Source organism: Lissotriton helveticus, chromosome 2_1, assembly GCF_964261635.1.
Source record: "Lissotriton helveticus chromosome 2_1, aLisHel1.1, whole genome shotgun sequence".
Classification (NCBI taxonomy): domain Eukaryota; kingdom Metazoa; phylum Chordata; class Amphibia; order Caudata; family Salamandridae; genus Lissotriton; species Lissotriton helveticus.
In genome coordinates this window covers 1,541,382,571-1,541,399,191 of record NC_136059.1, presented here as the reverse complement: position 1 = coordinate 1,541,399,191, position 16,621 = coordinate 1,541,382,571, and the positions used below count along the sequence as shown (strand labels likewise).

The window sequence follows — 16,621 nt, the reverse complement described above, 5'->3', positions numbered from 1 at the left end:
GTGTCGAAGCACCACTGTTCTGGAAATCTCCCTGCCCAGAGAGTCGGCGATATCAAGCCCACAACGAATGGTGATCTTAGCTGCGTCCCTCCCAGCTGCTATAGCTTAGGAGAGTACTGTCCGTGCCTCCTCCAGACAGTTGGGCAGCACCTGCGCAACCGTATCCCACACAGAGTGGGAATAACGACCCAAGAGGCATGTGGTGTTCACCGAAAGCAGCCCTAAGCTGGCAGATGAAAACAGCTTCTTGCCAAGCTGCTCCACCTTCTTGGATTCCCTATCCGGAGGTGCGTAAGGGAACGCGCTCTGGGAAGCAGAGGCCTGGACAACCATGCTCTTGGGAGTGGGGTGTTGGGAGAGAGGGAGGGGATTGGCCGGAGCCAGGCCACGTTCCTGTCCACAGGAGCCCCTGTGTTGGGCATGGACAACGTGCCCAAAAGAACGTCCAAAAGCACATCATTAAAAGACAGCAAGGGCTCCGAAGAGGTTGCCGCCGGCTGAAGCACTTCTGTCAGGAAGTTAGTCCTGATGGCCACTGTAGGGAGTTTGAGGTGGATGCTTTGTTTTGTCGAAGCGGACTTCGATGATGAAGGCTTTGGTAGTTTAAGTGGCGCAAAGCCAAGTGGTCTCTGCTCTGAGCTATTGGATTTTCTTGCCTGGTACAAGTGGGCTTTTAGGTGTCAGAATGTGTTCTGGTTGTAGTAGGGTGTTCATAATGGGGCATGATAGAGAGCTCTGGAGTTCAGGCTAAAGTCAGTGAGCCATAACAGTGTTCCGATTACATGCTCATCCAATTCTTGGGCTCTCTCCAGTGCACACATAAGGATTGTCACGTATGTAACATTTGAAATTACTACTTCCATTATTTACAAAAAAACATTGTTATTTATTCATATCAAACTGCTAACCAGCACTCACAAATCCAATTGGTCTGGCTTGTTTTAGGCATATGTTTGCTGTTGTGTGAAATGTCTGGATAAAATAGCAAAAATCTCACAAAGAGGCACCATGCAGTGTAAAGCACAGGACCCTAATTCACATGTTTTAAACCAAGTCCTTAATTAAATACTTAGACCACACCTCTTTTAGAGACATCACCCAAATCATCACCTTTTTCCTTTCATTTAAAATACTGTGGTCCACAAAAGGTTTTTGCCTAAAGGTAGTGTTGTAAAACTGGTGCTAAATCAAACATTTCTGGAGTAGAAAAAACGAGCGACTGTTTTGCTCTGCTGTGGCAATCACTCTGCAGCGTTCCTGAGAGGGCATGAGTACAAATGATTTTATGTCTCCGGGGGTAGGGGAAGTGGTGGGGAAGAGAGATGTGTACTTCAGTCAAAGAAAGTAGAGACCCTGACATCCACTGTGATACCCCTTGCTAGGACAGTAGGTGATGCTACTCTTGGTGGCCCTATGTCCCCTCAGAAGTGGAGCTACAGTATTTGGTCCCCAGTGAATTTGATCCAAAGGTCATGCAGGTTATTTTCTCCCTGATGAAGCAGATCCAAATATCACCAGCTTCTCTGGGAGGCAAAATTTTAAAGGAGCGCTGCAACACATATACTCAACTACAAAATGAAGAAAACATCTTTTATCTTTCTAGTTACCAATCTGAGATGGATTGGTAAATAAGAAGTAGTGCAAAATGTACTTGTATTATTTTGCACAAAAGCGCATTTCTAAAACAACAAAAAAAACTGGGGGGAGCGAGTGGTTTGTGTAGAAGGTGCGCAACACAGCAACACGGAGAGAGGGCAGGCTTGCATGGATAAGGATACTGTAAGAACGTAGTAGCAAGGAGCGGGCTGTGTGTGCAAAAGCACAATGGTAATAATGGCATGTGGGGGGTAAGCAAATGACAACAGAGGGCTGTAGAAGAGGAGGGAGCAAAGGGCAATGGATGGTGGCCGGGGAAGACAGCAGCACACCCAAAGACATGCACTCTAATGGAGTCCTTAACGAAAAGAAAGGTCCCGAAAAGCCAGCACCCATTGAATAATAGAAGGAGCGAATCAGAGAAATGGTAAACAGACTGCACTCCATTGAAGGGACAAATATAAGATGGCCAGGCTTCAACAAATAAAGCCAGGGAATAGAAAGCAAGCAATTGTGAGTGACAAACCACAACACCTATGGTAAGAAATGGGCAGATTGCATTCACAGGTAAGCTTTTGAAATATCCCCGTAAGTACTTCTTTTCAAACAGACCAACTGGATTGTCTGGTAGGCTTCGAACTAAGAACAACAACAATATTAAATAAAGGTATGAGTACCAACAGAAAAAACAGTAAATATAAGGTATATCTACCTGTGGTCGCTCAGTCTGCACTCTTCGGAGACAGTTAGCCCCATAGATAACTGTGTTGTCTGGGATTACTTCACATGTGTTCACATTACAACATGCTCCAATAATGCAGCCACTTGTCAAAATAACATTTCGACCAACGAATGCTGTAAAAAACATACAAATGTTATCTGCTGTGAAAAAAATTACAATCCTCAAAATCCAAAGATATAGATATATATATATATATATATATATATATATATATATATATATATATATATATATATATATATATGTAAAAAAACAGCATATGTAGTAAAGGGAATGAACAGAAAGCCTAAATATATATTGCAAAACTAATAATTTAGCTCGGGTGAGTAGTAGAAAGTGATACTCATTCTTTTTTCTTTAATGAGAGTCAGGAGGCAATGTTCAAAGAAAGCGTACTCTCTTTTCACAACACTACGACTTTAGCAATGTGTTTCCACTGTGCTGATGTCCTCAAAAAAGAAGTGGGATGACTAACCAACTTAGGCAGTATGCAAATTACATCACCCGTAGCATCACAGGAAGTAGCATCACAACCCATAACCTCACAGGAAGTGACATCACAAGAAGTGAAATCAGAGCTTAAGACTTTGCACATATGTTTAGCAGGTTTAATAAGAGCACATTACAATATTTAACAAATGAGATTTTGCATTGGGGTTGTGCCAAAAAAGTAACGCAACCCCTACGCAAAATCTTGGCCTCAATTTATACATTTCTTTTTTTAACTCTGCCACAAAGGAATTAGCAACAAGGAGAAACTTGGCAGTACATCTGTTCTGCTTAATTGGTTGCCAATTCTGAATTTTAAAATATCTTATGGGGTTAAGGCACCTGCTTCAGAAATCTGTGTGTGCCCAGTAAATCTCAGGGAATATTAATAATGGTATGATAACTCTGGAGGTTAACATATTAACTGGAGAGGTCTGTGTTCTGTCTAGTCCCAGTTTTAATCAAAGAAGCATAGAGGTTTAATAGGTCTCCTGCAAAGCACATTATGTTGCACACAGATGACATTTTTATTTTATGTAGATGGGTAAGTGGGTTACTGCTTTTAACTTGCAGAGTATAAATTGTAATCCTTCTAATATAGCAAAACGAGCTACGAAGGACATGCGACTTCCCACCCCTTGTAACCCTCACTGGCTTATGTAACACATCCTGTACATTGATTTACACATTTACGACATCTTGTCAATGCATAATCTGTGCATGTGATGTAAAGCGCTCTGACAACCTGCACTGGTATGAGCAGTGATATTAAAAAAATTAAACAAAATAGTGGTTACATTATTTGTGTAAATACCGGGACAGACCAACACATCTGGCTTTCTTACAGTGCATGCATATAACTTATATACAGGGGCTGAAAAACGTCAAACTAAGCCTCTCAAATACCTGTGTAGTGATAACCAGCTGTGTGCCTTTGTTTCCCCTCTATTGCACTTGCATATAGGTGTGAAGCTCCAGATAGCTCCCCGCCAGAATACTCGAACAAAAGGAGGCCTAACGGCCCCTTAAATTCAGCCTTTGTTTTGGGCCCAGCTTGAATTTAAAATAACAATGCCCCCTCGCCTGCATGTTGCTGCTCAGAACGAGGGAAGGCAATGTGCAGGCGCTGCTGATTGTATCCCAGTGTCTGACAATTACACCGAGAGGAGTTAAGCACTTTTCGGTAGGGCCCAATGTCTTGTTAGGGTAGACAGCGTCTACCCAGTGAAGAGAGTGGATAGACGACGTCTACCCGCGTGTGCCCTCGTCTTGTGCCCTGTGTTCTCACCACTCAACCAATCACCCTATCAGCCTGCTCAAAACCGAGAAATACCAACTGCTGTGTGCAAATCTTTTCCCTTCGATACAGTGTCCACAGTTTCTTTCCCTACGAAGATGCCTTTGGGTGATTTTAAGCGTTTGTGTCTAGCTGTTTAATAAATGCAGCATATCAATATAGGCTTAGCATCAGTCACAGATCATGAATGTAAAAATAAATGGAGAAATTAACATTAAATGTTGATACATGCTTAAAAACTATTCAATGCAAGGGAGCTTTTGCAGTAGACATGAGAACTGGACTACCATTCACGATTCAAAGATCAGGCGTCTGGAAACAATATGCCTCAAACCAAATTGTTCCAAGACTCATCACCCCAACAACACTGTACCAACCAAATGGTTACTGCTTCAAAAACAATATTTAGAATGTCTACCCATCATCAGCACTCAGAAGGGAGAGCGAACACGGATATATATATATATATATATATATAGATCAATCACGAACCGTCTTGTCGCAGAGGGAGCACTTACAAGTTGGTGCTGGAATCGGGACCAGGACAGGGTCCCGTTTTTGATTCTTTCACGAAAAAATAATCCAGCACTCCGCTCGTTCGATGAAGTAAATTTATTCAGCACACTATTACAGCTGTAACAGTGTGCTGAATAAATTTACTTCATCTAACGAGCGGAGTGCTGGATTATTTTTTCGTGAAAGGATATATATATATATATATATATATATATATATATATATAGCAAACCAACTTTTTGTCCAATAAAGGGGAGAGGAACGAGCCCCCCCCCCCATTAATATGAGCAATAAGAATCATGCAAAGCAATCAACAATAAATCAACTAACATCTCTACAAAAGAACAAGCATAAGCAAAGCCAATAGGCCTCACCCATGCAAGAACTAATTGCCAACGTGTTTATTTATTTATTTATTCAAAGTTTTATATAGCGCGAACAAGATCCTTACAGATATCAGAGCGCTTCACAACGGAGAGAGGGCAGAAGGGGTGAACAGTATAATAGTACAAACATGGTAGGATAATAATAACATACATAGAACATATCAAAATACAATCAGGTAAACAGAATAATATAGGATAATATAGGACGGCACAAGTCATTGACCCCACTACCTAGGTGTTCAGGTACACCTTGGGTGCGTGGAAGGCTTATACCAATACCCTAGTAAAGAGAGAACACTGAGTGGGGGCATCGGGAGAGTGAATCAGTAAACTAAGTGTAACATATATTGGTCGGTAGTGAGAGCGTAATGTAGTGGTATCCCCACCAAGTAGAAGTATAGTGCCAAAGGTCAAAGTGAACAGAGGTACAGAGCAATGCAGAGTCTCTGATCCAGCACCTGTAAGGTCTTAAGGTTTAGGTTCAGGAGATCTTGGCCAGAAGGATGGTTTTCACTTCTTTCTTGAAGAGTGCGGTGGAGGAGATAAGCCTGGTTTCAGGAGGGAGCGCATTCCAGATCCTGGGTGCCATTCCTGAGAAGGAGCGCTTGTATGTTTTCTCTTTCTGGAATCTACGGGGCTTCAGGAGTAGATTTTTAGCACTTCTATTGGATCTCGAACCTCCTGATATAGACAACTTTTGAGCGAGGTAGTTGGGTGCATTGTGGTGCACGGCCTCGTGTGTCATGACTGCAATTTTTAGCTGTATTCTGGCTTCAATAGGCAACCATTTTAGGGACTTTAAGTCTGGGGATATATGCGAATGTTTTCTTGAGCCAGTAATGAGTCTCGCGGCAGCGTTCAGGGAGGCTCTTAAGGGTGCTGTTGTGGATAGCGGGAGTCCGCTGAGGGCCACAATTCCGTAGTCTATTCGAGGGATGACTAAAGCTTGCACAGCCGTTCGGAAGTCTTCGGCAGGGAGGAAGGGTTTAATTTTCCTCAGTGTGTTGACTTGGAAGTTAGCTCCTTTTGTGGCTTTGCTAACGTGCTGCTGCATGTTGAGGTTGGCGTCGAGTGTGATGCCTAGGGATTTCGCCGAGTCCACGATGGTAGGTTGGACATTAAGTGCTGTTAGGTTATTGAGCCACGTTTGGGTGGTGGAAATTTTCGCCGGGGGTGAGATGAGTAGGAACTCAGTTTTCAGAGCATTTAGTTTGAGGTGATTATCGGCCAGCCAGGATTGAGTGTTGATAAGCGTGGAATTCAGAAGTTTGATATCTTCCGGGGATTGTAGCTTTAGATAAAGTTGTGTGTCGTCGGCGTACATATGGAATTGGACATTAGAAGCTTGGAGCAAGGTGGCGAGCGGTTCCATGACGAGGTTGAACAGTGTGGGGGAGAGGGAGGATCCTTGTGGAACACCTAGATCTGCAGGCACAGGTGTAGATAGCACATTGTTGATCTTGAATTTCTGAGATCGGTTGTGAAGGAAGGACGAAAACCATTTGAGAACAGTTCCTGATAGACCCATTCTAGTGCTTAGCAGTTCCAGCAAGTTCTCATGTTTGACCGTGTCAAATGCTGAAGAGAGGTCAAGAAGGATGAGGAGGCAGGACTCATTGCGATCAAGAATTTGGAGGGCGTCATCAATTATGTGTGTCATAGCTGTTTCCGTGCTATGTTTCGCTCGGAACCCAGATTGATGAGGGTTGAGGAGGTCAAATTGATCAATGTGTTTTGTTAGTTGGAGTTGGACACATTTCTCCAGCAGTTTGGCCAGGGTGGGGATATTGGTGATGGGCCGATAATTGTTTAGGTCAGAAGGATCAGCTGTAGGTTTCTTGAGTATAGGCGTGACTTGCCCCACCTTAAGGGAGTCTGGGATGAGGCCTTGTTGAAGGGAGCTGTTGATGATTTTGGTCCCGAGAGGGAGGAGCAGGGGGATGAACTCTTTTACAGCATTAGCAGGTAGAGGGTCTGTGAGGTGATTAGAGGGCTTCAAGGTGCAGAGCAGTTTGTGTATTGCTTCTTCCGAGTAGGTATCGAAGTACAGCCATGATGCCTTGTTTTTAGGTTGAATGTTAGTCATTCTGGTGTGAATGGGGAAGCGGTTTACATCCATGATGAGGTCATTTCTAATGTTGTCAGTCTTTAGCTTAAAGAAAGCAGAGAAGGCTTCACAGTGTGGGGTGTCGCTTGTTGCACTGTTTGATTGTAAGGGTTGTGTCTTCGTTTGGGTCTTGATTAGTTCGAACAGCTTTCTTGGCCTGTTTTTTGCTTGGTCCAACTGGCGGCTAAAGAAGTTCGATTTTGCGCGCTTTATTTTCCTGAAGTAGGCATTTCTCTTGTTCTTAAGCCTTTTGAGGTGCAATGCTGAGGGGTCCGATCTCCATGTGCGCTCTGCCATTCGCATAGTACGCCTGTCGTCATTGAGTCTGTCATCATACCAGGGGTTAGAAATTTTGGTGGAGACTCTCTTCAGTTGCAGTGGGGCGACTTCATTGACTATTGTATTCATAGAGTCACGGTAGTGGTCCATCAGTGAGTGAACATCCGAGGTACCTGAAGGGGGAAGGAGGCGATTGCCTATGCGGGGAGGCAGGGTAGCGGGGTTAAGATTCTTCATGTCCCTTTTCCATGTTTTGGATTTGGTTGGTTGAGCCGGGTTAGGTTTAACTTTTTCATTGATAAAGAAGGTGATAATGTGGTGATCTGACCAGTCGCAGGGTTGTATCGCTTCCAGTAGTGTAGAGTTCTCTTTGGCAATGATGAGATCGAGTATCGCGCCTTTGTCGTGTGTTGGTCTTTCGCATATTTGGGTGAGGTCAAGAGCTTTAAGGAAAGTTTTGAGACTATTCACCACTGTGTCTTTTTGGTCGTTCCAGTGGAGATTAAAGTCACCCAGGTAGACTTGGGTGGTCTGCCGACCGGCATTGGAGGTGATCAAGTCCATGAGTTGTTGGGTGAATATGATGTTCCCACCAGGCGGGTGGTAGATGAGATGTAAAGCACAAACTTGTATGCCCTCGCTGGTGATGTCGAGGCAGAGGAGTTCACAGGAGGAGAGGGAGGGGGAGTTGACTTTGGTGACGGAGAGGTTGCTCCTAAAAATGCATGCAATTCCCCCGCCCGTCTTGCCTGGAGACCTGTCCAGCCTGACGATGTGATAATTGGGGGGGGACTAGTATGTCCATAATCGGGGTAGAGGCTTCAGTAAGCCACGTTTCCGTTAGAATGGCTAGGTCGAGATCCTTAGCTGAGACTAGATCAGCGATGTCGGTGGAGTGTCTCTGGGCCGATCTGCAATTGAGTAGGATGCATTTAAGTTTGGGAGCGAGAAGGGTGGTCGAGCTTTCTAGTGTGAGGGTGATTTTTCTGAGGTTGTTAGGGACGGAACCTCTGTTGTTGAGGGTTGGGAGCCTCAGAGGGTTTGTATGAATTGTGTTTTAGCCATAATGGACACCAGTGTGGCTGCTGTTCAACATGGCTAAAGGTTAGTGGCACACAGAAGAGTGGAGTGTCGTAGAGTGTTGTAGAATGGAGTAGCACAGAGTGGAGTGTTGCAAAGTGGAGTTACGTAGAATAGAGTAGAGTGCTGTGGAGTGTTGGAGAGTAAAGTGGCATACAGTGTAGTAGATTGGAGTAGAGCAGAGTGCCGTTGAGTAGAGTGGAGTAGTGGAGTGTCGTAGTGTGTCGTGGAGTAAAGTGCCATGGAGAGGCGTGAAGCGACGTACAATGGAGTGTCGTGGAGTGTCGTAGAGTGGGGTGGCTTAGAGTCTCATGGAGTGGCATAAAGTGGAGTAGAGTGGTGTAGAGTGGAGTAGTGTTATAGAATAGAGTGGATTGGTGAAGAGTGGCTTAAAGTGGCGGGTTATAGAGTGGACTATCGTGTTGTAGAGTGAAGTGTTGTGTTGTAGAGTGGGGTAGTGTGTTGTAGAGTTGCATAGACTGTTGTGGTGTGGCAGAGCCCAAAGTGGCGTGGAATGTCGCAGAATGGAGATGCGTGGAGTGGCATAAAGGGGAGTACAGTGCAGTAGATTAAGTGGCAAAGAGGAGCAGAGTGGAGTACTGTGGAGTGGCTTGGAGTGGAGTGTTGTCGCATGCAGTGGAGTGTTGTGGCATGGAGTCGTAGAATGGAGTAGAGAGGCGTAAAGTAGGGAAGAGTAGAGCGCCGTAGCGTGCAGGAGAGTTGTAAAGTGAAGTGGCGTAACGTACAGTGGTGTAGAGTGACATGTCATATAAGGGTGTCTCTTGAGTGGAGGGGTGTGGAGTAGAGTGGCGTACAGTGTTGTAGAGTGGATAGGTGTAAAGGGGTGTAGAGTGGAGAGGTGTAGAGTGGAGAGGTGTAGAGTGGAGAGGCGTAGAGTGGAGAGGCGTAGAGTGGAGAGGCGTAGAGTGGAGAGGCGTAGAGTGGAGAGGCGTAGAGTGGAGAGGCGTAGAGTGGAGAGGCGTAGAGTGGAGAGGCGTAGAGTGGAGAGACGTAGTGGAATAGAATAGAATGGAGTTGAGTGCTACGGAATTGCGTCTGATGGACTATGTATGGAGTGGTAGCGCACAGCCATTACAGCAAACACATTTTCCATTGAAATGACAATCATATTTACAATGACATACAGTTTTAGCACAAATGCTAATGTGTGGAAATCAACATCACCTTGTGTATTGATTTGTTTTGATCCTAGTGAAATATGTTTCCACCACACTTCAGAATTTACATATAAAATGTGCTTCATTTGTGCTTTCCAAAATCTGATATATTCTGAAATATTTCTACAGTTCATTTACAGGCATTTACATTTTGTTGCATGCTAGAAATAAATAACATCCTAGAGCCTTCTGACATTCAATACCCAACAAGATTGTCAGATAAATCCTCTCACTTTGCAGTAGAGAAAGAAAAGTAAACACCAAGCTCCCTTAACTCAGAGCATTCTAACTTGGACTTTGCATCACAGCAAACGTGACAAGAAAAAAACAAATTTAAAGGCCTGTTTATTGCTCACTCACTTCTGGACACCGGCATTGTTATTTGAGTACCCTACTTCCAGTGCCTATGACATGGGCACGAAATTGAGGAAGAGGATTGTTTAGGTTATGCGGTTAATAAAGAGCAGTTTACTGCTGTGAACTAGCATACAGGAAACAACTGAAAACACACAAACACTCCTGGAGTGCCTCATAAATATGAGAAAAAGTGTTCCCAAAATGGGAGCACTCATGGAAGAATACAAAGAGCCAGTCAGAGAGGAGATAAACAGGTTGTGCTCCAAGGGAGAGTCAAAGACATGCTGGACAGCCTAAAACAAATTGTGCCAGCAAACCGAAAGCAAGCAAATGCGAGTCACAAAGCCAATGGTAATCAGTGGGCGGAATGCATTCCTAGGGAGCTTTCAGAATGTCCCCAAGATTTCTTTCACAACCAGACAGCTGAGCTGTCTGGTAGGCTTTGACCTTAAAAGCAAAACTATATTCTGCTTTATGCAGGCAGGTGAAAAGATCCCATATCTGCTGCACTGCAGGGCTCTCAGGAAGACTCGCAGTGCTCTGGATCGTAAGTCATAGTTACTAAAAGCCACTAAATGTTGTAGTGGCATGACTCATATTCCCCCCAACGTATCTGGTCAAAAGCGTACACCGACACATTCATGAGTTTAGGGACCTCGCAACACTGAGACATTCTTGAGGTTATGGACCTGGTGAACTCCCGCCCACATGCTCACTCTAGAGCTAGGAAATACTGCTGGTCCGTACACTTCAGATATACATAGAGCAGATCTATACTTCACTAATATGCTCACCATAGCAGGAGTGTAGCAACTCGACAACCACAAAGATCTGCCCACTCACTCCTGAATGGTCAAGACAGGATACATAATTAAAGCTTCATTGGGGACAAGGATTTTTCTTTATCTCCTGGTTTAAACTCCCAGAAGGCCTGTTCTCTGCTTGACATCTTGTACTATATTTGATCTGTTTCCTCTCATTGTCCAGATCTGTTGAGGAGATGCCCAGGCAGCGAAGGCCAGACTCTGATATCTGCCTCTCCCTGCACTCATTTCCACAGTGAGACATATCCATAGCCAAGTTTTGAAGCGAAGCCAGAAACCTTCCTACTGATCTTGATTGTTTTGAATGAAAAGATCACTGTGCTTCTTCGCACGCATGATGGCCTTTGGAGCTTCTCACCTCACGCACTTCTTGCCTCAAGATCACCTGTAACAAGACCTTCAGCCCTGTGGAACTCCAAGGGTGGAGGGAATTCAGATTGCAAGAGTCCCAGAACAAATATTTCAGGAACTTTACTGTATCAGATTGCTTCATAACCTCCAGAACACCCAGAAAACTAACCTTTTCCATTTACTTCTGTTTTCTAAATCTACAATTTTCCATTGCACATTCAAATGTTCCAGTCCCAGATCAGGGCCCCTGTTCAAGAGATCAGTTTGGAGTTCCACTGCTTGCAGTCTTCATTGTGAAGCCTCCGGCAATGGCCGAGTATATTACCAAGAACACCTCCTTGATTCACACAATTCGGCTTTCGAACCGGACACTGTACTGAGTCAGCACTCATCAAGGTCACAGAAGAGATTAAGCAGTCCCTGGATATGGGTGGTCAGCCGCCTGATCCTGCTCGACTTGTCGGCATCCTCCGATACAGTCAACCATGGCCTGCTAATGGCTCGCCCGAGCGGGATCAGGGTAATTGGTTCAACCTGGAATTTACTGAAATCATTCCTATCTGGACATGTGCAAACTGTTAGATTAGAGGAATTCTCCTCCCCCCTCTTTCGCTCTACCCTGCAGGTTTCCACAAGGGCCTTCAATTAGACCTCTTCTTCAATATGTATGTTATCCCTCTGGTAGAACTCATCAGATCCTTTGGTTTTTAAATCACATCTTATGCCGACGACAACCAAATTGTCGTCTCCCTTGCAACAGCTTACAGGGGCGAGCGGAAAAAAGTCTGTGATTGTATGAGAGCTGTAGGAAACTGGATGGCGAACAATTGCCAAAACAGAGGTGATGGTGTTCGGTGCCCAGCCATCCTTTTGGACGTCCAATTGATGGCCTCCCAACTCCAGCTAGGTGCGTAAGAAACCTAGGAGTTCTTTTAAATAACAAATTGTCCTACAATGACAAATTAAATGGTGTAACTTCGGCCGATTTTTTTTTTACCCTGAAAATGATTTTTAAAAATTGCACTTCTTACATGAATATCATCAAATAAACAGTGGTCGCCTCTCTAGTTATATCGAAAATTGACTACTGTAATGGGCTTTATCTCAATGCCCACTGTCAAGTGTTAAATATATCCCAATGGCCGATCAGTCTCCCACTTTATAGCCAAGCTTTATTGGCTACCAGTCAAACAAAGGATACATTTAAAGCTCTGTGTACCGTATACAAGGCTCTACATGGCATGGGTCCAGACTTTCTGACAAAATCCTGTACTTGGTACTCACCTTCTCGCTCCCTCAGATATGCTTCAGCCAAACTCATCTTAGTCTCGACATTCAAACTCACTAGTTTGTGGGGGGGTTTAAGAAGCTTCGTGCTAGGAGCCGCAATGCCGTGGAATAATCTCCCTTGGCACATTAAATCACAACCCGGTCTCTTGGCATTTAGGAAGCTCCTCAAAAAGTGGCTTTTAGTTTCCACCTATAATCCAGAACCATGGACTTTTCTCACTCAGCTAGCGCCAAGATGCCGATTTAGCCATTCAAGCGCTCTACAAAATCAACTAACATAACATATGATGGATTTTAGTCCTGCGGCTTTTTCCAGAGTGGTATGTTCAACATACATTAGGGCAGTATGATATAAGGCAATTCATGCATTAAAGTCTCCATATTCAAATCTGCAGTCGTCAAGGTCAGGGGAGACACTGAAGGACATTTTTGACCAGACTTTAATGTCCCTGTTACTGCCTCTATGAGATCTGGAGGAGGAAATAGGTAGGGGTCAGCACACCACCTGGCAAATGGGTCACAAAGGACACTGCACAGACAATTAAGTATGGAAAATGCAAGAATTCCCATACACTGAGTTCCTCCCCACAGTACATAGAGAGGTGCTAGGCAGAGATGGCTATTCGGACAGACAAAATGCAATGGGTCTACAACAGTCTTCAAATCTCACTGCTGGTTCAGCCAGTATCAGGCACACTGATTCAGTCAAGTCTCAGAGTCTAAAGTGAACCACTTGAGGGTCGTAAAGTACACCTGGAGTGGCATCATATACAGACATTCATCTGTATTGGGGAAAAGAGACAATATTCTCTAGGAGTAATCCCTGTTGATAAGCCAAAACTCCTCATGAATCACATAATACAATTGTCTCTTAACAGATGTAAGTTAACATTGGGTCCCCTTTTTGAAGAGCCATATACACTCTCATGTGGTACAGTGTTGTAAATCAGTCAACAGTTGCAACAACATATTGATCACCTCAGGCCACACTAATCCCTGCAAGTGTAGCCCTATGTAATCCTTCTATAAAAAGGTACATACAACCTCTATTCATCCACAATGGAGTTTCTGCTACCTTTCTACAAATATCAATTACTGCAGATAACTTCCAAGCACACAGGTCTCATCACATATAAGTCAAGATCAGGAAAAAGATATTTCCTGAGAAGCTTAGTGAAGTAAACAATCTGTAGAACGTATGCAGTGTGTACAAGTTTATTGCGCAAAACCACCTGTGAAGCGGAGCTCTCTGCTCTCCAATAAACGTTCAATCTTCCTAGAACTCCGTCACATCACACATGATGGTCATTAGGGCAACCAGAATGCTGAACGAACTCCGATGCACAATAAAGAGGCGCACACCGAAACACATTATAACCCTTAGGCATGCAGAGGCAGACGAACCAAAACAGTCCCTTTAGAAAAGGGCTCCTAAATCCGATTAAAGCCCACCGTGAATATTGAGATCTCAGCATGGACCTCATTCAAGTTGAGGGGAATGAGACTCTTCAGTGGCCTTGCAGCAAATATTGCTAGGGTATGAAGGATTCTGTACCTCAGCCTGACACCGCTCCACAAAACCCCACCTTAAAGGCACACCAGGAAGAGCTCCAGGCTTCAAAGATGGCCTCCAGTCAAACTGCAAATTCCAATTGTAGCACCTAACATCCACTTTTTCAGCAGGGCTATTGCGGTTCCACTACACAAAAACTTCAGCTCGCCAGCAGCTGGTAGACCTCACTCTCTACTGTGAAGTGTTCTATTTTGGTATATACAGGTTTGTTTCTGAGTAGTCCCTTAAATGATTCTGCCTTTCTGCAGTTGTAACTTGAGTAATTTGGGAGCAGTAAATCATTTTTCTGGCTATAGCCGAGACAATTAACCAGATGAACAATTAAGCAGAAAGTGGCCATCACTGAAGGGAGCTTGCTCCCCCTCCTGTGCATGCCATTCTAAAGAGACACTCAGTACCACGTCACAAGATACTTAACAACATAAACAGATAAAAAAACTCTTCACTTTCTAGTAGAACGCTTAATATTCAAATCACACATTCAAATACACCTTTCTGGTTCAATTTATGCTCATCTCCAGTGGAATTACGTGCCAACTTAACATATCACACCATAACCGATTAAATGAAAGCAAGAAAATCGCAGAGTAGTATCCAAAATACAACAAAAAAACAGCATTGCCTAATGCCATTCATATCATAAGGCTTTCTACAACAACTCACTCTCCAGAGCAACATAATACCAATCAGCCTTTCGGACGACAGAAAAGTAGACTAACTTTTGGCCAAAAACCTTGATTTATTCCTCTTGCTACTGCAGCCACAGTCAGCTGCACTAGGGAACATCTCAGATCTGGCTGTGTTCGACTTTTATTCAACTTGTTTACTGCACACTTTGACTGATGGCTGATCTAAGTTCACATCATAATTCACAGCCCACCTCAACCAAGAAAGAGACATCTCTTGGTATTGTCACACAATACTACAACAATGCATCAATCTAATGGGCACACATGGTGTCAACCACACCATAGACTTTACCAGCTCCTGCCAGTCTACGGGCCAATTTGATGACCTATGCAAGTCGATTCACAAACTCCATTAGACAACTCACTCCATCTAAAACAAGCATTGGCATAGCCAATAGGTCTCGCATTTGGGACCTTATAAGCGTTTAGCCTTGCAACAGTTGGTGTTGTTGCACCAAGGATATTCTGCTGCATAACTAAATACTTATAGGGTCCAAAAAGCGAGACCTATTGGCTATGCCAATGCTTGTTTGTTTTTTGTTGCTGTTTTGTTTAAGTTGCCAGATCTACAATAGCTGGACATGGTTTCTGTTAACAGTTCTTTGCATCAAATTAACTTGTTTTCATTGCTCTGAATGTTGTTTCCATTCTAGTTATAGGAAGCAGTCATTCCCGGGTGTGTGGGGGCTGCCTAGCTGTGCGCATGCGCCGAACTTTGCGAATGAGAAAAAGCCTGGTGCAGGCGCAATTTACAAGTGTGGAGTGAGTGAGCCCCAAGCAGTATGACTCACTCACACAGGAGTTCATGCACTGCACCTGCATACTCAGCATGGTTTAAGGAAACTCGACCCACTCCCTTCCAGGCATCGAACACATATTTAACTAGAAACTCTGAGAAGAGCATGCCTGCTGCACTGACAGCTGGTGGTGTGTGTGCCTGGTGAAAGCGTGCACTGACGGCTGGTGGTGTGTGTGCCTGGTGGAAGCGTGCAATGACGGCTGATGGTGTGTGTGCCTGGTGGAAGAGTGCACTGACGGCTGGTGGTGTGTGTGCCGGTGAAAGCATGCATGACGGCTGGTGGTGTGTGTGCCTGGTGGAAGCGTGCACTGATGGCTGGTGGTGTGTGCTTGGTGGAAGCGTGCACTGACGGCTGGTGGTGTGTGCCTGGTGGAAGCGTGCACTGACGGCTGGTGGTGTGTGTGCCTGGTGGAAGCGTGTACTGACAGCTGGTGGTGTGTGGGCCTGGTGGAAGCGTGCACTGACGGCTCGTGGTGTGTGTGCCTGGTGGAAGAGTGCACTGACGGCTGGTGGTGTGTGTGCCCGGTGGAAGCGTGCACCGACGGTTGGTGGTGTGTGTGCCTGGTGGAAGCGTGCACTGACGGCTGGTGGTGTGTTTGCCTGGTGGAAGTCTGCACTGACGGCTGGTGGTGTGTGCGCGCCTGGTGGAAACGTGCACGGACAGCTGGTGGTGTGTGTGCCTGGTGGAAGCATGCACGGACGGCTGGTGGTGTGTGTGCCTGGTGGAAGCGTGCACTGATGGCTGGTGGTGTGTGTGTGTGCCGGGTGAAAGCGTGCACTGACAGCTGGTGGTGTGTGCCTGGTGGAAGCGTGCACCGACGGCTGGTAGTGTGTGTGCCTGGTGAAAATGTATACTGACGGCTGGTGGTGTGTGTGCCTGGTGAAAGCGTGCACTGACGGCTGGTGGTGTGTGTGCCTGGTGGAAGCATGCACGGACGGCTGGTGGTGTGTGTGCCTGGTGGAAGCATTCACGGACGGCTGTTGGTGTGTGTGTGCCTGGTGGAAGCATGCACGGACGGCTGTTGGTGTGTGTGTGCCTGGTGGAAGCGTGCACTGACGGCTGGTGGT

At 45.1% G+C, this 16,621-nt stretch overlaps 1 protein-coding gene across 2 annotated transcripts in view; it reads right to left on the bottom strand.

Moving 5' to 3' along the window:
- Positions 1–16,621, bottom strand: part of DCTN6 (dynactin subunit 6) — a 149,672-nt gene that overhangs the window by 32,396 nt on the left and 100,655 nt on the right. For both annotated transcript variants that reach the window (XM_078676495.1, XM_078676494.1), the window contains exon 6: positions 2,309–2,451. In XM_078676495.1, the coding sequence (XP_078532621.1) occupies positions 2,309–2,451 (143 nt within the window). The remainder of the gene's footprint in view (positions 1–2,308; positions 2,452–16,621) is intronic.